Raw genomic sequence first — 24,543 nt, 5'->3', positions numbered from 1 at the left:
CAGGAAAAATTATTTTTTGGCATGTTAACAGATTCTAAATGCTGACTCTCTTGTCAGGTACTTTTTTCTTTGGTGATGTCCTTGCTGAGAACTTCTGACTACAATTTTAGACCTAGATTCTAGGGGTCTACTTCACATAGATTTTTTTCTCTCTTGGGGTCACTTTATACTTTTTTGGAAAGATTTTCTTTTGTGAGGTTCTTATCTTGCTCTTGGGAAACAAACTTTGCTTGCTATGAGACGTTCAGCATGTTCCCCTGTAGCCTTCTTTTCTGGCTCTGCTTCCATAGTCCACATCACCTACAGGAAGGCATGGCAACCCATTCCAGTATTCTTGCCCAGAGAATCCCTGTGGATAGAGGAGCCTGGCGGGCTATAGTCCATAGCATCAGAAAGAGTTGGACATGACTGAAGTGACTTAGCAAGCATGCATGCACAGGTCTAAAAGATTCTATCTCACAAATTTCAGGGGACAAATATTAAACTCTCTACTCATTTTCTAAAGTCCTCTTCACTTGGTTGAGAATGGGAAATGCCATAGCACTCTAAAACTCTCTTGTTAAAAAAGCCTCATTACCAGTCTTCTTTATTAACCTCATCCTCAAGATGCAGTTAATAATGAGCACATCCTCATGTGCTCAAAATGGGCATAAGCTAAGGGTCTTAAAACTGGTTTCATGACTTTTGGTTTGTCTTGTTAAATGGCCTATTATTTAATGTTGTCTTTGGGGCCTCTCAAAATTTTGAATTAGGAATAGTCACACTACATATGTACTTTAAATAAAAGCCATGAAGTTACTTTCATTTTCACTTTAGATAATTTTATACTTAGCATAGTAATAGAATTTCAGAACAACTCCCCCAAACCTAGTCTAATACTAAAATAGTTTCAGTAACCATAATATTTCATATGGGTCTAATAAAGTTAAAAAAGAAAAAAACCCAGAAACAAAGTCTTCTACTATTTCTAAGGTATAAAACAATGCGATTTTATTTGCGAATGCTATAGACCAGAAGTGAAAGTGAAGTTGCTCAATCATGTATGACTGTTTGCAACCCCATGGATTGCAGTCTACCAGGTTCCTTAGACCATGGAATTTTCCAGGCAAGAGTACTAGAGTGGGTTGCCATTTCCTTCTCCAGAAGTAGGCAACCATTTTCTGTAAAGGGTTAATGCGTAAATATTTTAAGCTTGCAGGCCATATATCTCTGTTGCAACCACTCAACTCTTCTACTGCAGCACAAAAGCAGCCACAATTATGTAAATAAATATGGCTGTTTTCCAATTACATTTTATTTACAAAACACCAAAATGGTCTGGCATTAGAGTTTACTTACCCTCAACCTCCCATAAGAATTAATAAAAAGAAGAATGTTGATTAACTAAAAGAGGCTGTCATAAATCACAATATTTATTTTATTATGTTATGTTCATTAAATATAATAACTAGAAACTGACATAACAGTAACATTAAAAAAAAAATCAGCCTGTGGTCCAGTATTTTCATAATACCTTGGAAATTATTTCTATGTTAGCCAGGGGAGCAAAACCGACCCCATTACAGTTGATAAAAATAAGTCATTTATTGGAAGGACTGATGCTGAAGTTCCAATACTTTGGCCACCTGATGCAAAGAGCCAACTAACTGGAAAAGACCCTGATGCTGGGTAAGATTAAAGGCAAAAGAAGGAGAGGGCTGCAGAGGACAAGATGGCTAGATAGCATCACCAACTCAATGGACATGAATTTGAGCAAACTCCAGGAGACAGTGAAGGACAGGGAAGCCTGGCATGCTGCAGTCCACGGGGTGGCAGAGAGTCGGACATGACAACAGCATAAGTAAATGATTTATCTTCTTATAGGACATTTAGATCCCTCATTTAAAAAAAAGAAAATACCACTGCTATCAAGGCTTAATTTACTACCTCTTTTAAATTACAGGAGTATTTATTTGCATGAGAAAGACTAAAATGAAAGCTATTCTAAAAAGAACTGAAACTATCAAAGATTTGCATTGTAATTTACTGTTTACCTGGTAGTGATAGGCAGGTTGTTGATAAACAGGCTGAGCTACCATCACAGGGGAACTAGATATAGAACGTGACTGTTAAGAGCAAAGAAAAGTAGCAAAAATTATTCTAGGCAAAATTATTTAAAATTGTTTATGACAAAGTTTATCTTACACTGTTACCCAAACCCAGCCAACTTACAGTTTATGACTGGAAATATAATTTTCCCACCTTTTATTGATATTATTGCAATTCCACTTAAAGTTTATTAAAATTATCACAATATTTCTACTTCCATGTGGTTTCATTTCCACAGTAATGTTAAAACCACCACCAGAAAAGTTGCTTTTATGAATAAATACAGTTTCTAAGAGAATATTTCCCTGATGCTGGGAAATATTCTTTCCCTGATGCTGGGAAAGATTGAAGGCAGGAGGAGAAGGGGATGACAGAGAATGAGGCTGTTAGATGGCATCACCGACTCGATGGACATGAGTCTGAGCAAGCGCCAGGAGCTGGTGATAGAGAAGCCTGGCATGCTGCAGTCCATAGGGTTGCAAAGAGTCGGACACGACTGAACGACTGAACTGAAGAGAATATTAGATGAAAACTAGCAGCTGCAGTTAAGGTGACATAGCCTATTTCCATTGCGGAGACAAGCAGATGTTTACATAGCATTTAGAACTGAATGAATAACCATACCTGATTTGCCACTAATTTCCCACTACTTACAAATAATTAACATCCTATTCCTTTGTTATATATTTAATTGAAGCAAATGCATTATTTATTGAAGGATGTTAAACTCTATTTTAAATAAGTTAGTCATCCAATAAATTTACAAGTGATTTGTTTGATAGAAGTACATATAACACTTGATTATTCAAAGTAACAGAATAAACCTCAAAATAGATTATTTAAAGCCAGATCATTATAAAACAGGCAAGTTGTATTATAAAATAGGTAAAATAGGCTTTAAAGACAGCAATTAAAATTCAATTTGTATCAATGCATGGCAAAACCAATACAATATTGTAAAGTAAAAAAAAAAATTCAATTTGTAACATGGGATCTAATTTGCACTGTTTTGTTTTACTGTTCACCCGTCCACCCAAACTGAAGAAAAGTATCATGGTTTTGCATAATTTTCAGACAGTTGTGTACTAATAAAATTGTACTACAGATTAACATTTGAAAATAATAATGTAACTTATTATATTAACACATTAAAGGAGAAAAAATGATATTCTCAGCAGATACAGAAACTACACTGTTAAAATTCAATACCCTTTCAGGATAAAAAGTTAGTAAACAGAGTAAAAAAATAATATCCTTAATTGATTTAGGTCAGTAATTCTCAACCAGGTGGGACACTGCACCCTTAGGAAACATTTGGTAGTATTTTGGTTTTCATAAATGTAGGGAGGCTAGAAGAGAAGGCAATGGCACCCCACTCCAGTACTCTTGCTTGGAAAATCCCATAGACAGAGGAGCCTGGTGGGCTGCAGTCTACGGGGTCGCGACTGAGCAACTTCACTTTCACTTTTTACTTTCCTGCATTGGAGAAGGAAATGGCAACCCACTCCAGTGTTCTTGCCTGGAGAATCCCAAGGACGTGGGAGCCTGGTGAGCAGCCAGCCGTCTATGGGGTCGCACAGAGTCGGATACGACTGAAGCGACTTAGTGGCAGCAGCAGGGAGGCTAGGAATCCACTAAAAATCATGCAATGTACAGGACAGTTTCTGCGAAAAAGAAACAATCATCTGACCCCAAATGTCAACAGTGCTAAGATGGAGAAACCTTGGTTAAAGTTTAGAGTATTTTAACATACCTATATCTACGTAGGTTTTGGAAGATACTCATATAAACCTTAATGATTAATTACTGAACTCTCTTCCTTTTTTAAGAACAAGATTATGGTGTTAAAACATATTAATATAGCAGAGACATTGCCAGTGCAATAACTTGATGAGGAAAAATGAGAAAGAAAGAATACTGTAAGTATTGAAGAAGCATACTGAATTCTAAATGACTGCCTATATGAGAGTTTGGCAGGGTTAATGATAAAATATCATAACTTAAAAATCCAAAGCATTATTACACACCAGTCACAATCTATTAGGCAGTGTGATTAAAAAAAAATACACCATAATAAAAGCAACAAAAACTAAAGAGTACCTAAGAATAAATCAAGAGATATGCCAAACTTTTTTTTACAGAGAAGGAAAAATTTTATTGACGGATGGAAACCCTAAATACTCTTTATGAATGGGAAAATTCAGTATCATGCCTAAATGTCCCATGTAAATCTATATATTTAACACAATTCTAATAAAAATAAAGTCTCTTCACAGAGCTGAACAGGCTGAATTATGAAATGTATAAAAAGCAAAGCCTTAAAGATAGATGAGGGACTCCTGAAGCAGAGAGTGAGATTACTGCCCCATCAGATTTTAAGAACTCTTATAAAGCAACAGAAATTGAAAAAAAAAATTGGGCAGGGCAAGCAAGTATACCAATAGAACATAATAGAGAGCACAGAAAGACCCCCCCACACAAAAACTTGGCATTTTACAGAGGATTCATTTCAAAAAAGTGGAAGAGGATGGATTAGTCAACATATAAACTTTAAAGATCTAGATATGAAAAGCAGCAACACAGTATTAAAAACAGACACTAAAAGCCAAAGCCATAAAACATTAATATATCTACTAACATTAAAACAAAAAAACTGTATACGACAAAAAACATCATAAAGTTAATGGACAAGGCACAAACTAAAAGATATTTACAACCCATAGAGTTCATATGATGAACTCAAGGAGAAGACAATCCCAACAGAAAAAAATGGGTAAAAGACATTAAGAGGAATCCAACTGAAGAAACTGAAATGGCAAATAAATATATAAAAATATATTTAATATTACCACTAACTAGGCAAATGAAAAGTAAAACAAGATACCATTTCATAATAATACTGGCAAAAATTATTTTTGTCAGTAATATTGTAAGAATCTAGTAAATCAACAAACTGGCATTTTATGGAGAAATTGAAGCTCTCATAAACTGTTACATAACCTCTATACTGATACATTTTAGGAAGATACTTGGAAACATTTAGTTATACATGTGAAGTCTATAAATGTAAAGTTCCACTTATATACATATGTCATGGCCTAGATCAAGGAAGGAAAAATCTTCCAGTCGTACATGGGCATGAATACGTTTAAGAGTATTAATTTTCAGATATTTCATATGTCCTTCTTCCTGATTTCATGTCTGCAAATATATCTGTATACAATGAATTCTTTTCAAAACTGCCCTTTCACAATTACTTTTCCCCCGGACTATGAAAGGCACACTCTCAACTCATTCTGGATCCTGCTATAATGCTCTGTTTTGGAATGTAAACAGTAACAGAGCATCGAACAAACAGATAATTTAAGAAAAACAATACTTTTGAGAAATAGAAAAGAGCAAAGCAAAAAGAGCTTGTATAAGAAATATTAAGGGGGAGATAATGGAGAAGGCAATGGCACCCCACTCCAGGACGCTTGCCTGGAAAATCCCATAGACGTTGGAGCCTGGTGGTCTGCAGTCCATGGGGTCGCTAAGGGTCGGACACGACTGAGCGTCTTCACTTTAACTTTTCACTTTCATGCATTGGAGAAGGTAATGGCAACCCACTCCAGTGTTCTTGCCTAGAGAATCCCAAGGATGGGGGAGCCTCGTGGGCTGCCGTCTATGGGGTCAGAGAGAGTCGGACACGACTGAAGCGACTTAGTAGTAGTCGCTTTGTACCTTATTTCAAATACAGGGAACAAAATAAATTACATGATGGTCACAGAGATACATATTAATTCACTCACTGAACACTCATTTGAACTTAAAAATAAAGTCAGAATTTTCTAATAGAAATTAAAGTTTTATTTGATTGACTAATCTGGTTAATTAGATTTGCTGCTAATTACTGAATTACATAGTAGGCATTTTCCATTTTTTTTAACTGCAAGATAATTTACATGACATTTCAAATGTATAACATAATGATTATACATATGAATAAAGAATAAAATGATAACCACAACGAGTCAAGTCAACATCCATCACTACACGTAAGACATTTTCCAATCTTAAATGTTATCTATAGCTACAAAGTTTCATACAAATAATTTCTAAAGCAAATCTATTGTACAATATATTAGGTTGGTAGAAAAGTAACTGTGGTTTCAGACTGTGAATTTTAAATCATTATAGCTAGGCTCAAAACAGCTTTATTAATCAAAAGAGGAACCACTACAATCAACACATTTTTGCTAACAAGAAATAAGTTCGTTTACTCTTGCAGCATAAAAATCCATGCTTCAGGAATTGACAAACTCCTGCAAAGCGTTTTCTGCCTCCTGCTGGTTGTGGAAGTGTTTTTTCTACAATAAATTGTTGACATGCTTGAAGAAGTGGTAGTCCATTGGGGAGAGGTAAGGTGAATATGGTGGATGAGGCAAAACTTTGTAGCCCAATTCGATCAATTTTCGAAGCATTAGCTGTGCAACATGTGGTCAGGTGACGTCACGGAGAACTGGGCGCATTCTGTTGACTACAGGCGTTGCAGTTTTTGGTGCATCTCATTGATTTGCTGAGCATACTTGTCAGATGTAATGGTTTTACCAGGATTCAAAAGCTGTACTGGATCAGATGAGCAGCAGACCACCAAACAGCAACCATGACCTTTTTTCATTAGATGTTTGGCTTTGGGAAGTGCTCTGGAGCTTCTTCTTAGTCCAGCCACTGAGATGGTCGTCACTGGTTGTCATATAAAATCCACTTTTCGTTGCAGGTCACAGTCTGATATAGAAATGGCTCACTGTTGTTGTGTAGAATAAGAGAGGATGACACTTAAAAACAATTAAAAAAATTTTTTTGGTCAGCTCACGAGGCACCCAATTTTTTTCACCTTTCTAGTTTGCATCAAATGCCAAATGGCCATAGAATGGTTGACACTGAGTTCTTTGGCAACTTCTTGCGTAGTTTAAGATGATCAGCTTCGATTTTGGCTCTCAGTTGGTCACTGTCAACTTCCAATGGCCAGCCACTACACTCCTCATCTTCAAGGCTCTCATCTCTGCCAAACTTCTTGAAACAGCACTGCACTGTATGTTCATTAGTAGTTCCTGGGACAAATGTGTTGTTGATGTTGCAAGCTGTCTCGACTGCTTTAAGACCTATTTTGAACTCAAATAAGAAAACTCTTCAAAGTTGCTTGTTTTCTAACATCATTTCCCTAGCCTAAAATAAACAGCAAGTAGTTAAGTCATTAGCAAAAAAACACAAAGCAAGAAATGTGCATTAAAATGATGTATAACATAACCACATTTATTTAAAAATGTATTCCAATATCAAACAGCAAAGTTCAACAATGCAAGACCACAATTACTTTTGCACCAACCCAATATAGTATGTCTAAACTATTTAAAATTCGGTAAATTTCAGATTTCAGCTTAAATGAGTGAGAATATTTCTAATTTTTCAAAAAACCTTTAGAGGATATATAAGCAAAAAACTTTGAAGACTACTGTCCTAAACAAACTCTCACACAATATATACAAAACCTAGACGGTTAATACAGTCCTTTAAAAAAAACTTTATACTCTATTATTTATTTACTATAACTTTTCTAAATAGGGTAATGCATTATAATAAATAATAATTGTATTTATTGTATGTTCAACACTGTATGTGTGTGTATACATGCTCACTTTAACTCTTTGTGACTCAATGGACTGGAGCCCAGCAGGCTCCTAAGTCCATGGAATTTTCCAGTCGAGAGTACTGGAGTGGGTTGACATTTACTACTCCATGGGATCTTCCCAACCTAGGGATCAAATTCACATCTTCTGCATTGGCAGGTGGATTCTTTAGCACTGTGCCACCTGGGAAGCCCTCCATATATTATAATCATGAAGAATATATTCATTGTATTTATAGAACTTTATTCATTTATGTATATGTCAATCTCAGATCTGCTAAATATAGATTTCCAGGTACTATTTCTGTTCAGAAAAAAAAAAAAACTCCACATGTGATTCTCTGAATTTGTGGAATATGACCACTAAGCATACTCCAAGAAAGCTCCAAATGGATTACAGAGTTAAATATATAGCAAAATAAAATCATGGAATAACTAGTAGAAAGTAAATCTGAGTAGTTTTCAGATCCCTAGCGGGGCAACATTGTAAGTGAAATTAAAAAATCAATTCATTTAGTTATAAAACTTTTAAACTTACAAAGAGTGAAAAAGATGAAGATACCATGTAAAATTTATATATAATATAATAAAAGTTTTGATTCCATATTAAAGTCTTGCAAATTGATTGGAATAAAAACAGGACCTTAAAGGCTAAATTTTAAAAAAATCACAAGCAGTTTATTAGTATATGCAATTTAAAAATTGCATTGAAAATATTTCATTTTTTTCTTTTCTTTCACATTTAATGTTTTATTTTTTAATATCCATGGCTAATATTTCCTAGATAAGCCCATGTTTCTCCAAATATGTATTTGGGAAAATACAGAAAATATTTCATCTTATTAAATTGTTTGTTGTTGATGTATAGTTGATTTACAATGCTGTGTTAATTTCAGGTGCATAGCAAACTGATTTAGTTACACACACATGTGCATGCACACACACATGCATTTTTTTCAAATTCATTTCCTTTACAGGTTAGTACAATATATTGAGTACAGTTCCCTCAGTGTAGTCTTGATTGTAGAAAAAACTTAAAATGTCCATCAATACAGAATATACACTCATACAATGGAGTACTATAAAAATTTTAAGTAGATGAACTAGATGTACTAGGATCAACATGGTTTAATCTAAAAACATAATACTGAGTAGAAAAACCAGATTATTTATATAGCATTTAAAAGCTGCCTAAAGCAACATGATGTATCTATTTCTTAAGGATACCTACATTTGTAGTATAAACATATAAAAAAAGGAAAGATACTCTGGTTAACCTTTGAGGAGGAAAAGAGGACAAGATAATCAAGGCAAGGAGACTTTATTTGAATTTGTTATATTTTATTTTCCCCACTACCTGTCTCCTGAGAAACCTGTATGCCGGTCAAGAAGCAACAGCTAGAATCAGATATGAACACCAGACTAGTTCAAAATTGGGAAAGGCCTACTTCAAGGCTCCATATTGTCACCCTGCTTATTTAACTTATATGCAGAGTACATCATGTGAAATGCTGGGCTGGATGAATCACAAGCTGGAATCAAGACTGCCGGGAGAGATACCAATAACCTCAGATATGCAGATAACCAGCTGCTAAGGAATCAGACTGCAATGCTGGAGACTCTGGTTTGATTCTTGGGTCAGGAAGATCCCCTGGAGAAGTGACAGGCTACCTACTCCAGTATTCATAGGCTTCACTGGTGGCTCAGTTGGTAAAGAATCCACCTGCAAATGTGGCAGACCTGGGTTCGATTCCTGGGTTGGGAAGATTCCCTGGAGGAGGGCTTGGCAAACCAATTCAGTATTCTTGCTTGGAGAATACCCATGGACAGAGGAGCTTGGCAGGCTACAGTCCATAGTGTCACAAAGAGTTGGACATGGCTGAGAGACTAAACACAGCACAGCACATGAAGATGACACCACCCTAATGAGCCCCAAGAAAAAGAAACACAAAAAGGCAAAATGGTTGTCTGAGGAGACCTTACAAATAGCTGAGAAAAAAGAAAAGTGAAGGAGAAAAGGAAAGATATATTCACCTTAATGGAGAGTTCCAAAGAACAGCAGGCAAAGATAAGAAAGCCTTCCTAAGTGAACAATGCAAAGAAATAGAAGAAAATAACATAACAGGAAAGACTAGAGATTTCTTCAAGAAAATCAGAGATACCAAGGGAAAATTTTATGCAAAAATAAAGGACAGAAATGGTATGGACCTAACAGAAACAGAGGAGATTAAGAAAAGTTGGCAAGAAAACACAGAAGAACTATACAAAAAAGATCTTAATGACCCAGATAACCACGATAGTGTGATCACTCACCTAGAGCCAGAGATCCTGGAGTGTGAAATCAAGTGGGCCTTAGGAAGTATCACTACAAGCAAAGCTAGTGGAGGTTATCGAATTCCAGCTGAGGCACTTCAAATCCTAAAAGATGATGGTGTTTAAGTGTTGCACTGAATATGCCAGCAAATTTGGAAAACTCAGCAGTGGCCAAAGGACTGGAAAAGGTCAGTTCTCATTCCAATCCCAAAGAAGGGCAATGCCAAAGAATGTTCAAACTACCGCACAACTGTACTCTTTTCACAAGCTAGCAAGGTAATGGTCAAAATCCTTCAAGCTAGGCTTCAACAGGATGTGAACTGAGAACTTCCAGATGTACAAACTGGATTTAGAAAATGCAGAGGAATCAGAGACCAAACTGCCAATATCCACTGAAACATAAAAAAAGCGAGAATTCCAGAAAAACATCTACTTCCGCTTCACTGACTATGCTAAAGCCTTTGACTGTGTGGATCATAACTGTGGAAAATTGTTAAAGAGAGGGGAATAGCAGACCACCTTACTTGCCTCCTGAGAAACCTATATGTAGGACAAGAAGCAACAGTTAGAACTGGACATGGAACAGACTGGTTCCAAATTGGGAAAGGAGTACATCAAGGCTGTATATTATCAGCCTTCTTATCTAACATATGCAGTACATAATGCAAAATGCTGGGCTGGATGATGCACAAGCTGGAATCAAGATTGCTAGGGGAAATATCAATAACCTCAGATATGCAGATGACATCACTCTTATCGCAGAAAGCAAAGAGGAACTAAAGAGCCTCTTGATGAAAGTGGAAGAGGAGACTGAAATCCTGGCTTAAAACTCAACATTCAAAAAACTAAGATCATGGCATCTGGTCTCATTACTTCAAGGCAAATAGATGAGAAACAATGGAAACTGGGCCAGACTTGATTTTCTTGGGCTACAACATCACTGTGGATGATGACTTCAGCCATTAATTTAAAAAATGCCTGATCCTTGGAAGAAGAGCTATGACAAACCTAGAAAGCATATTTATCATCTGGTGACCAAAACCATCCCAAAGAAACAGAAATGCAAGAAGGCAAAATGATTGTCTGAAGAGGACTTACAAATAGCTGAGAGAAGAAAAAAAGAGAAAGGCAAAGGAGAAAGTTAAAGATATACTCCAGTGAATGCAGATTTCCAGAGAATAACAAGGAGAGATAAAAAGGCCTTCTTCAATGAACAATGCAAAGAAGTAGAGAGAAACAATAGAATGGAAAAGACTAGAGATCTCTTCAAGAAATCTGGAGATATCAAAGGAACATTTCATGCAAGTATGGGCATGATAAACGACAGAAATGATGAGGACCTAATACAAGCAGAAGGATTAAGAAGAGATAGCAAGAATACACAGAAAAACTATATGAAAAAGGTCTTCATGACCAGGGTAACCATAATGCTGTGGTCACTCACCTAGAGCCAGACATCCTGGAGTGCGAAATCAAGTGGGCCTTAGGAAGTATCACTGCAAACAAAGCTAGTGGAGGTGATGGAATTCCAGTTGAGCTATTTCAAATCCTAAAAGATGATGGTGTTAAAGTGCTACACTGAATATGCCAGCAAATTTGGAAAACTCAGCAGTGGCCACAGGGTTGGAAAATATCTGTTTTCATTCCAATCCCAAAGAAGGGCAGTGCCAAAGAATGTTCAAACAACCATACAATTATACTCACTTCACATGCTAGTAAGGATATGTTCAAAATCCTTCAAGTTAGGCCTCAACACTGTGAACCGAGAATTTCCAGATGTACAAGCTGGGTTTAGAAAAGGCAGGGGAAACAGAGGTCAAATTGCCAACATTTGCTGGATCATGGAGAAAGGAAGGGAATTTCAGAAAAACATGTACTTCTGTGGATGTTTGTTTGTTTCCACAATAAACTGTGGAAAATTCTTAAAGAGATGAGAATACCAGACCACCTTACCCATCTCCTAAGAAACCTGTATGGGGGTCAAGAAACAACAGTTAGAACCAGACATGGAAATATGGACTGGTTCAAAATTGGGAAAGGAGTACGTCAAGGCTGTATATTGTCACCCAGCTTATTTAACTTATATGCAGAGTATACCATGCTGGACGAATCACAAGTTGGAATCAGGACTGCTGGAAGAAATACCAACATCCTCATATATGTAGATGATACCACTCTAATGGCAGAAAGCAAAGAGGAACTAAAGAACCTCTTGATGAGGGTGAAAGAAGAGAGTGAAAAAGCTGGTTTAAAACTCAACCTTCAAAAAACTAAGATCATGGCATCCAGTTCCATAACGTCATGGCTAACAGAAGGGGGAATAAGTGGAAGCACTGACACACTTTACTTTCTTGGGCTCCAAAATCACTGTGAATGGTGACTGCAGCCATGAAATTTAAAGGCACTTGCTCCTTGGAAGGAAGGCTATGACAAATCTAGACAGCAAGGCTATGACAAACTTAGACAGCACATTAAAACACAGAGACATCACTTTGCCAACTAAGGTCGGTTTGTCAAAGCTATGGCTTTTCCAGTAGTCGTGTAAGGATGTGCGAGCTGGAGTATAAAGAAGCCTGAGCACTGAAGAATTGATACTTTTGAATTGCAGTGCTGGAGAAGACTCTTGACAAGACCCTTGGACAAGAAGGAGATCAAACCAGTCCATCCTAAAGGAAATCAACCTTGAATATTCATTGGAAGGACTGATGCTGAAACTCCAATCCTCTGACCACCTGATGGGAAGAGCCGACTTACTGGAAAAGACCCTGGTGCTGGGAAAAATTGAGGGCAGAAGAGAATGGGGCAACAGAAAATGATATGGCTGAATACCACTACAGATTCAATGGACATGAGTTTGAGCAAACTGAGAGACAGTGAAAGACAGGGACCTGCTGCAGTTCATGGGGTCGCAAAGAGTCAGACACGACTAAATGACTGAACAACAACAAAATCTTGCCAACTAAAGAACAGAGTACAGAAAAACATCCTTAAATAGAGACTGATGAAAAGAAAATGAGTGGTAGTTACATGGCTGTCACTTTATTATTTATATTTGTCTGTGGCTGAAATATTTCAGAAATAAAAATTTAATAGCAACAGATGGAAACCCTTTTAAAATGAAATTACTTACAGGCCAAGGTGGTGGGACAGAAGTTACCTCTGGAGTATGAAAATAAGCAACACCATTATGATAAGTGTAAGGATATCCAGTTGAAGTTGTTAGATACATTGTTCCAGCTGCTGGCATTATACTGGAACCTAAAACAAAAAGGAAATAGTAATAATTGAAACCTTCAGTTTACCATTTAAAAACGTAATTTTTGAACACTGAAAAATGTTTATCTTTACACAAATATAGCTATAGTAAAAACTGAGTATTAAAAATTCTTTAAACATCCCATATGTTAAAGTATTTTCGAACTTACTACCCTTAGAGCTTTTGTAGCTTATGGTGAATAAAAAGAAACAAGTTTAATAAGGAATAACAAAAATTAATCAATTCTGTTTTTAAAGTAGTATAATGAAATACAGAACTTTACAATTGAGATTATCGGCAAAGTACTTATTTTTACAAATATAAACTACATATAATTTAGAGTTACCCGAAGACTAATGACACTGTAGCAAAGTCCCTAAGATCTCAGTGAGACCATCTATTTGTAAAAGCCCAAAGAAGATAAAGGCAGTGAAACTGGACAAAATACTTGTTCTACCTTAAAAATTCTTAGGATCTACTATCAGCGAGCACTCACTTATGCTATGACTGTATTCTACTCTCTAGTCTCCCTTTGCTACAATTGCTGTTGTTGCAAACATGACCACAGACTTTCGTGTTGCTAATTTTGGGTCCTCATTTCTTTTCCCAGGTCAAGTTATATATACTCCTCCCCACAAAATAAAAAAAGTCCTTTTTGTCAGGAGAAGACTTTAAAAATTTTATATGCCGAGTCAGATTTAAGTCCTTGACTAATAGGTTACATAAATTACTGAGGTGGCAATCCTCCTTCCACTATACTAGTATGTCTCAAAATTTAAAATTCATTATAACAAGCTAGACAGCTTGTTAAAATACAAACTCCAGGTCCCCATTTCAAGAGATTTTTGATTCAAGAGACCTGGGATGAGGCCTGAGAAACTGTATTTTGGTAGAGCCCAAGTTAACTATTGGTGGCTGCAAACCACACTGACAGCAGCACTAGCCTTCTACTCTAAGTAGCACTACTACTCGGCTTTTATATTTTCACGACATTTCATCTAGTATTATTACAGCATATTTTAGTGGTTCTTATTCTTTTGTGAATCTGATGAAAGCCAAAGACCCTTTTCACAAAAATATATATGTATTCAAACAAAATTTCGCATGCAATTCGGAAGGTCCATGGAATTCCCGCCAAAGATCACCTTTAAGGTTTCACAGGTGTTAAATAAAGAAATTTTGAGTGATTATTATTACAACATATTGGACTAGGCCTTAGGGATACAGCCAAAAAGAAACAAGAAAAAAATTGAGCACGCCATGGTCTCTATCTTCATAGAGGTTAGGGTCTGGTAAGGAAGACAGTCATTAGCTAATTACACAATTAATTATAATTTTGATAAATACAAAAGGCAGTGTAAGTAACACAGGTTATTATACTGGGTAGTATAGGGTACCGGAGAAGGAAATGGCAACCCACTCCAGTACTCTTGCCTGGAAAATCCCATAGACGGAGGAGCCTGGTAGGCTATAGTCCATGGGGTTGGTGAAGAGTCGGACACGACTGAACGACTTCACTTTCACTTTTATGCATTGGAGAAGGAAATGGCAACCCACTCCAGTGTTCTTGCCTGGAGAATCCCAGGGACGGAGGAGCCTAGCGGGCTGCCCATCTATGGGGTCTCACAGAGCTGGACACGACTGAAGCGACCTAGCAGCAGCAGCAGCAGTACAGGGTACAATGCTGAACACTATATATTGTATATGTCTAGTATTTGTGAGGAAATTGATATTTGGGCTGAGTTTTATGAATGAATGGGATGGCAAAGATCACTGTAGGTGAAGAAAACAGTGCATCAGAAATATGGTTACGTTCTGGAATGAAGGATGGCTAAATGATTAAAGCATGGAAAAGATAAGAACAGCTCAAAATAAGCAGAGATTAACATGATAAGATGTTCATGTTTGAAAGATCACTCTGGCTGCCTTGTGTATGATGGGTGGTAAAGTACTGATAGCAAAACTGGATTCAGAAAGATCAGTTAGGAGGCTTTTCAAGTAATTAAGGCAAGCAGAGGGGGTAGCTGGGACTACAATGTTGGTGACGGAGATGGAAAATAGGTGACAGATTTGAAAAAAAAGGTAATAATCCCTTGTACATGCCTAGTTTCTAAAACAATGACTTTGCCTTTATAAGCTGTATTTTCTATTTACAAAATAGAACTAACAATACCTCACAGGTTGCTGTAAAGATTAAATGAAATAAATGAAAACCCGTAACGTTGACCTTTATGCTAAAAAGTTCTTAAGTAACTATTTGTCTGTTTGAAAGCATTCAGGATAGTACTGATTTATGTTCTGTTTTTAGCAACCCAAACAACAGGCTTTTATGAACACTCCCAGTTGTTTTTACTGATGGTGATAATGGATTAAGAATTGTTATTACATGCTATAGCTTATAGCTTAACTCTTAACAACTAACAGCAGTAGTCTGAAAATATTCAGCATTCTGCCATACTTAGTGCATTTCATTTTGGAGTATCAACTTACTAAGGACATATCAGTTATCTTCTAAATTAACAAATACTAGGTCAAAATTAAACTTGATCTCTGTTAACTTCTAAGTCAAAAGCAGAACAGTCCAAATGAGTACAATCTATTAATTTGTTAACAGATGTATAGTAACTACATAATGTTTTGAACATCCAAGTAGACACGAGGACACTAGTTAAAAATTTTATGCAAAGTTTTTCCTTCTAGCCAAAGATTCTGTTAGAGATTTTAATACTATAGGTTAAAAGGTAACCAAAAAGATGCCTAATTTAATAAACGGGAAGAGTGAGAAAAAAGAATAAGTGTTGAAAGTATTCTGGAAATTTGAGGAAGGCACTTAGCCAATTCCTAAAGCTTTAGGAGTTGTTTCTACTGATAATTATGATACATATGGTTGGGTTACAGTATATACCATACAACCAGAGTTTCTGATATTTTAAATTTTTACTTTCAGTAATTTTATTCTAATTTTAAATTACTCTATAAGAAAAACTTTAAAATAGTAATTAATTACTTCTAATTTCTTTCATAATTTTAAACTATATTTTAACCATACAATTTTTTCTTTAAAGATTTAACTATTTAGAATATAGTTAAACATTATTATTTATATACATTTTCCCTGGCCTCCTCCATCCCACAAGTTAATGTATTTAATTTGTGGTAAGAACTATTCATTTGACTACCAACTTCGCTAAAATAACTTTATTAAATCAAAGAAACCTGATACTTTAATGAAGTTCTATTAATAGTCTTGTATTTCAAAAAAGAACCATGCAAAAATATTGAAAAATATATTAGTTCTCAATACATACGAGGGATCCCTACTTGTTGCTTTCTTATTGCCGGGCCAATGTTCAGTTTCTTATCCTTGTAATTAAGTTTTTCAGCCTAAAATAAGAAAAAGTACATTACTTAATTATCACACTTTGAGAACAGCAAGGCATAGTGGAAAGCACAAAGCCTTTGGATTCAAATAGATTTGGGTGTGAATCCTGGTTCTAATGTTCTGACCCTAATTCCTCATTTGGCAATTTGAGTTGTGTTACATATGTGGTCCCAGCTGAGGTTAAACAGGGAGACATTTTGTTTTCTTTTTTCAGCTTTTATACTGTAAACAAATGTCCTTTTCATGTTCTATTTATTGTTGTGTTTTTCACATTTTTGTACCTTATGTTAGTATTTTTGCTACTTAAGATGGCTCTCAAGTGTAGTGTTGAAGTGCTGGCTAGTGTTCCCAAGTGCAAAAAGACTGTCATGTATTTTAGCAGAGAAAATATGTGTTAGCTGGGTTAATTCATGCATGGGTTATAGTGCTGTTGATCATGAGTTCAATGTTAATGAATCAAAAATGTTACATGTAATCTTTACACAGAAGCACACATAAAACAAAGTTTTATATTGATTGGTTGATGAAAATATCGTAAACAGAAGTTTGTGAGAAACTAACCCTGTATTTTCTAGGTGCAGCACACTTCAATATTTGCTAATTCAGTGTTTATGATGATTTTATAGAACACCATCACTACAAATAATGAGAACTGACTGCATATGACTTAATAAAATATAATTAAAATAAAAATTTTTCCTAAAAAATTAAACGCTACACATACCAAATTTAAGAGTTATTATATACTGAACTGCAGGCTTTAGATATTTTTTCTATGAATGTCCTTAGTTTATAAGTTTTTCATAGGAGGGAAATAATCTCAGATAATCTCATTTTAGGAATCTACATTCATAGTGTTGTTTAGGAATTCAAAGTGCTATTAACACATCAGAAAAGACACATCCCTAAATTCTCAGTTTAAGAAAATAAAGTGAAAAATTATAAGTTCACAGCAAACATGCAATTATTTGGCATTTGTTTTTCTGTAGATAAATTTCTGTAGATCTTTAATTTTTAATTATTTTTTTGGAGACCAATGTTGATCTCAAGATACAAAGAAAATAAATTTTTTTTAGCAATCAATTTCTGTACTGGAACCCTAGCATTAAATACCTTAAAGCAGGGGTCCCCAACTTCTGGGATCTAATGCCTGATGATCTGAGGTGGAGCTGATGTAATAATAATGAAGGGCACAATAAATGTAACATACTTCAATCATCCCAAAACCATACACCCCAGATCTGTGGAACAACTGTTGCCACCAAACTAGTCTCTGGTGCCAAAAAGGTTGGAGACCACTGCATTAAAGGATTAATTTCAAAGAAAGAAGTTCCAAAAATGAAGTTAAATACACCAAAATATCTTACCTCTTGTAAAATTTTTTGTGCATCTTCTTGTGTTTCAAAAGTGACGAAGCCATACCTAAATAAATCCATTAATTACTATATTAGAACATGACATTGATATTATACTAAGATTAAATATATATATTTTTAGAATGGGCCACAGTAGGAGTGAACATTTTTCTATGGTGTACCAGTATGCAAAACTTAGAGGAGAATTGTTCACAGCTTAACACAGTTATCCTCTTAGAGGAAGAGGCCTAAAAAAAAAAAAACAACCCAGGGATCTTAAAATCAAACCAGAGCTGTATGCAAGGCAGGAAAACATGAGAGATTTGTGTTCTGGTTTACAAATTAGGGTGCAATAAATTTCAGCCCAGAGCAGTAACTTCCTTTTAAAATGACATAAGTTTGCTTTAAACAGAAATCAGAGTAGAAAAAGAATCTTTAAAAAATTAAAAATTGAATATGATAAAATATTTTATCTTGGTAAATGAGTACACATATTATTTACTATTATTAGCATATATAAACTGAGAATGTAACTATTAGTATATTTCCCAAACAAAATAAATTAAAAATACGATACAACCCAGGTTTTATATCTGCTTTTCATATATATTGTTATCTTCAGAATATAAATCATATGATCAAGATACAAATACACAGTATAAGCAAAGTGAAAGTTGCTCAGCTGTGTCCGACTCTTTGTGACACCCACAGACTTTACAGTCCATGGAATTCTCTGGGCCAGAATATCGGAGTAGGTAGCCATTCCCTTCTCCAGGGGATCTTCCAAATCCAGAAATCAAACCCAGGTCTCCCATACTGCAGGTGTATTCTTTACCAGCTGAGCCACCAGGGAAGCCCAAGAATACTGAAGTGGGTAATCTATCCCTTCTCCAGGATATCTTCCTCACCCAGAAATTGAACCGGGGTCTCCTGCATTGCACGTAGATTCTTTAACAGCTGAATTACACAATATATGCCTTGTCCAGAAAAGACAAAATAGGTAGATAAAATGGGATGAAAGAAATAAAAAGTATATCCCCTCCCAAATTTAATCTCTATTTGGATAACGTAAGGAAACTCTCTTGAGTAATGCTCAACTTTATTTTCCTCGAACTGTGTATGTATGTTAAGTTCCTCAGTCGTGTCCGACTCTTTGCGACCCCATGGACTGTAGCCTACCAGGCTCTTTTGTCCATGGAATTCTCCAGGCAAGATTACTGGAGTGTGTAACTGTTCCCTTCTCCAGGGGATTGATTCAATTTAGGGATCAAACCCAGGTCTTCTGAATTGCAAGCAGATTCTTTACTGTCTAAACCACCAGGGAAGTGACAATTCATAATTACTAATAAGTAATTATGTATCATGTAATTAATAAACATTTACTATTTTCTTCAATTTATACTGTATTGTATATGAATTTCCTTTTTCAACAAAGGAATTCTTTATTTGCTCAAGTATTAAACAAGGGCTAAAGTATTTTTACACTTTTTTTAGTAGAACACATATACCACCCAGTGGAAAAGGCATAAAATACAGTCTACACTGCTATGTGTGATTTAAAAATGGATATTACAAATTCCATTAAGCCAAATAAAAGTGGTATAATTTCACTTCATTATATTATTTTTTGTCAGACTCAGAAGTCTCTTGTTTATATGGAGGATTTGTTTATATCTGTTAATCATCTGCAGGATCTCATCTCTTTCGAAGTGTCCACCTGTCATATTTACATGTAGTTTCCCACTAATATTTTATCCATCTTATTGGTCCCTTCTTTTATGCCTATGAATATGTATATATTGCCTCTTCTTCAAGAAAATAATCATTCATCGATTTCTTTAACTTTGCAATCCAACTTCTCAAGTAAGTACACTATGTAAACTACTTTTCTCTTCTCTGATATTTGGCTTTTGTATATATCAATTCACTAAAACAGCTCTAATGTCACCAGACATTACTAGCCAAATCCTAGTGCTTTATTCTTTAATTTTCATTCTCCTTGATTTGGCAATTAAAAATCATTCTCTCTAAGATTATATTTCTTAGATTAGTCCCCTGGTTAGGTCTCTGAGGCACAACCTACAGACATTCTTTTGTGTCAGCCTTTTCCAAATTAAGTTCTCGCTAGTCTAAAGCAGGTATACAATTCCAAAAGTATCAGATTCCTTTAGCTTCTGGTTCCTTGGTTACTGGACATCAGCTACCCAACATTAAGTGCTTACAATGAATGGTCCCTCAGCCTTTGCAAGAATAACTTTACAACAAATTAAGGAATATTATAGTGTCCCCTTTCCTCTAAATACCCACGCCCCACTCCCCCACACATGAAGATCAAAAGGTAGGAGACAGAAGCCATCAAACTCTCTTTTTAAAAATGGAATCAGGACTTCCCTGGTGGTCTGGTGGTAAAGAATACACCTGCCAATTCAGGGGACATTGGTTCCATCCCTGGTCGGGGAAGATTCCACATGCGGTGAAGCAACTAAGCCCATGCACCACAACTACTGAAGCCTGTGCACCCTGGAGGCCCTGCTTGCTGCAACTAGAGAAAGCTCAAGCACAAAAATGAAGAACCAGTTGAAGCCAAAAAAATCTCAAACACAACCAATGGCCCCCCACCAAAAAAAAACAACAAAACAGCCAAACCCACTACAACTTCCTTCTAAAAAAAAAAAAAAAAAGGAACCAAAGGTAGAATACAAAACGTAGCAATCCAATAAAAACAATCACTAATTCTGTGTACTACCTATAGTGATACTAACCCTTTGGAAACTCCAGCTCTGTCATTTACAATCTTCACTTCTTTTACAGACCCATACTGGGAAAAAAATTTTCTTAAATCATTTTCATTTGTCTAATGGTATAAAAAGAAAAAACACAAAAAACATTTTAACTGATAAAAGATGAAATAACTTCTGCTTGTTTTGGAGACAGAAAAGGCAACACAAATAACAATATGGATATAAGGATGCCTGTCATCATAATAACAGTGCATGAAATCATTAGGTTATTAAAATCAATATTAATACTTTGCTTTATGCAGAGTTGTTAATACTATGTTGTTAAATTATTACATAGCAATAAAATATTTTAAGCTGAGTTTTCTAAAACTACAAATAAAGTTGTTCTCTAGTTAGCTATTTTTTGATAGAATTGTACTAGGCATGCCTATAACTACACTAAGGGCATATTATCATTGCTTCTTGTGATTCAGAGAGTCCTCCAGTCATGGCAGTGGAACTAGGTTATGCTGGCCTCCACCAGTCACTCTATTTTTATTTTAAAATTTATTTTTAATTAAAGGATAATTGCTTTAGGGAATTTTGCTCTTTTCTGTCAAACAATCACTCTATTTTAATCAGCACAGTCATCAGGAAAGTTAAGGTCTTAGAAAGGAAATATATTTACAAAAGTACCTGAACTCAATTTGTGGTAACAACAGAGAGGCTACAAAACTTAAAGTTTTTAGACATTTTATCTGTACTCAATATACATACAGACATTATGATGATACACAAAAAAATTGAGTCATAACTAGACTATCATATATAAGATGTCTACAAAGATGGTTTGGCATATCTGGCAATTAAAATAATCTCATAATAGACCCACATCACCTTTCCCTACAGCATTCACTCTAAATTCATTGCAATTTCATTTTCTGGTTCAACTGTGTTAGCCCACAGGAAAAACTTTAAATATTCATAGAAAAAATTTTTCTTTACGTATATATCTAGGAAAAGACATGCCTAATGGTAGAGCAATACCTCTTGAGTTTCACAGGTACCTCACTGCTGCTGCTGCTGCTTCTAAGTCGCTTCAGTTGTGTCTGACTCTGTGCGACCCCATAGACGGCAGCCCACCAGGCTCCCCGTCCCTGGGATTCTCCAGGCAAGAACAGTGGAGTGGGTTGCCATTTCCTTCTCCAATGAATAAAAGTGAAAAGTGAAAGTGAAGTCGCTCAGTCACGTCCGACTCTAAGCATTAGTAAAAAAATAAATTTTTAGTTGGTAACCTAAGGCTTGCTAAATTGGATGATGGCAAATACTGAGTAAATCTAGGTATAACAGTCTCATTTCAATAAACACAAAATGGAATCAACATCAAAGATTTCTATTAGAGACTTGAAAACAAATTAATTAAACCATTCTCTGATAGAATCACTAGCTCAATTTTGCATCTCCATCTCTGTTAAAAAGGAGACCAAAAATCAAGAAAATCAAATATTAAAAGGGATGGACACTAGGGGTCTAAAAAGAAGAATTTTATGAAGTTTGAGACTGCTTGCTACTGTGTTAAACTACTTCCTTGTTGGAAATTATCTATGGTTTTGGGTAAGGTGTAACTATAATAGGGAGAACCTTACCAATTAACTTAAAGCTAAGACTGTATTATAATGGCCCGCAAAGTTTATATTGTAGCTGACAGGCTTCAATAAAAACTGACACTAAACTAATGAGAACCCACCATATAGCACAGGAAACTCTACTCAGTGCTGTGGTGACCTAAATGGGAAAGAAATCTTAAAGAGGGGATATATGCATACCTATAGCTGGATCACTGTGCTGTAGAGTAGAAAGTAAAACAACACTGTAAACCAACTATACGTCAAAAAAGGAAAAAAAACCCTACACTTAACCTAGCCATACAAACTGTTATATTTACTGATGATTTATTTAAAAATATGCTAAGTTAATATAATACAAATTCTGAATAAGAATATTTAACTTGAATATTTATGGTCAGTTATTAATATTTTCCATAGAAACAGGAAATCTTTTTAAAAGCAAGCATTTCATGAGAAATTATTTTCCTTAATTTATCATTAGTGAACCAATCACATATTTGCTTAAGACTCATAATTTTGATAAACACATTGTGACCTTCATCTTGAGCAGGAAAGAAGCAATTCCATCCAAATTGTGAGACACTGATTGTTGGAAAACAGTGAGTGATAAATACTATACCCTAATTGCACAAGGATTTTTTTTTTAAGACAACTCTCCCTGAAATTTCCCATATGTAATATGGAAGCCTGGAAATCCTTCTATATATTCCCTTGGAAGAAAGAACGTTCCACTTAAATTATCGATGCCTGCCTTTCTCGTAGGTGTTTACAACTGCCTCCCACATGGGGGTGCTGCAAAACATCTCACAAAACTATGCCTCTCTGAAAGAGTAAAATGGCTGATTATTTAAACATATTACTGTTAAGATGCTTTATTCTGACTAGGACACAGGCCTTTTTTGGTAATCAAATTGTAAATCTGGTGACAGAAGCAATTTGCAAAATAAAAGTCTAAGAAGTTGCTTAGGAATTGAAAATAAAAGTTGCGATAAACAGGACTTCATAAAACTTGTTTTTGTTTTCTTTTTCCTTAATTGAGTCAACTTTTGAAAATTTTAATCACTCATTGTTTGGGCTATTGGATTACTATGTAAAAAAATTATAATTAGTGTGATATGGTGAAATAAAGAATGTGGAGCTATCAGTCAGAAAACTAGGATTCTAGTTTTCACTTTGTCTTTAAGTGTTTAGGTGACTATAGATACATCAATGAGCCTCAATTTCCTTGTATGTGAAATTAGACAATTATATGTACTCTACTATAATAAGACAATCTGAACCCTACTAATCATTATGAAAATATTAAATACATTATTATTTTTATAGTTGCACAAATAAACCATTTCTGAGAAATATAACAAAATACTTCTAATACAGAAAATAATTCACTATATTGCATACATTATTAGGTACCTTAAAGTCAATTCCTCCTACAAAGATGCGATTAGGGATCACTGTTCCATATCTTGGGGCACTCGTTGGGTTATTCAAAGGCACAGGTGACACAGGATTAGGAGATGGAGACAATGAATCTGTTTGCGTCTGATTTGATGTTTGCTGTAAAATAAAATTCTTTTAAACTCTTAGTACTGGGTATAAGTTTTAACGCAAGACAAAAGCATTTATCCTTCAAAAAGGTAAGCATACTGACAAAATGTAGTATTTTAGACTTTAATTTTATGCTATTATGAAGATTATAGAGCTAATAACTTTTGAAGGCAAGAAAAATACAAGAAATACAGAATCTACTCCTCTACAGAGATCTTAAATCTTAAATATCATTTAAACATACATATATTAATTACTATCAAATGTACAATTTAAATATTTTAAGTATTAAGAAGGAATATTAAACTCCAAAAAGAAGTTTAGGAAAGAGAAAAGTAGCCCTGGACAGTTGGGAGCTGGCCTGGTACAACAACTAGGCCCTGGTGTTGTAAGCGGTATCTGGGACCTCACAGGTAGGCTGTGGTGTTCTCCTGTTAACTCCAACAATGAGCAAGGCTACTGTTATTGTGATGAAATAAAGTGAAAGTCGCTCAGTCGTGTCTGACTCTCTGGGACCCCATGGACTATATAGTCCATGGAATTCTCCAGGCCAGAATACTGGGGTGAGTAGCTTTTCCCTTCTCC

General features: G+C 35.4%; 1 protein-coding gene across 4 annotated transcripts in view; it reads right to left on the bottom strand.

Annotated features, from left to right (window-relative positions):
* Positions 1–24,543, bottom strand: part of BOLL (boule homolog, RNA binding protein) — a 64,116-nt gene that overhangs the window by 35,820 nt on the left and 3,753 nt on the right. For 2 of the 4 annotated variants that reach the window (XM_005676313.2, XM_005676314.3), the window contains exons 2-6: positions 23,824–23,967; positions 20,825–20,916; positions 18,075–18,129; positions 16,634–16,709; positions 13,200–13,327 (exon numbers count right to left, since the gene is read on the bottom strand). In XM_005676313.2, the coding sequence (XP_005676370.1) occupies positions 13,200–13,327; positions 16,634–16,709; positions 18,075–18,129; positions 20,825–20,916; positions 23,824–23,967 (495 nt within the window). Of the gene's footprint in view, positions 1–2,033; positions 2,106–13,199; positions 13,328–16,633; positions 16,710–18,074; positions 18,130–20,824; positions 20,917–23,823; positions 23,968–24,543 lie in introns of all 4 variants that reach the window. The other 2 variants (XM_005676311.2, XM_005676312.2) reach the window with 2 other exon arrangements.

The sequence above is a fragment of the Capra hircus genome, chromosome 2 (assembly GCF_001704415.2).
Source record: "Capra hircus breed San Clemente chromosome 2, ASM170441v1, whole genome shotgun sequence".
NCBI classification, from domain to species: Eukaryota; Metazoa; Chordata; class Mammalia; order Artiodactyla; family Bovidae; genus Capra; species Capra hircus.
The sequence above is the reverse complement of the archived record's forward strand: the minus strand, read 5'-3'. Positions and strand labels throughout refer to the sequence as shown.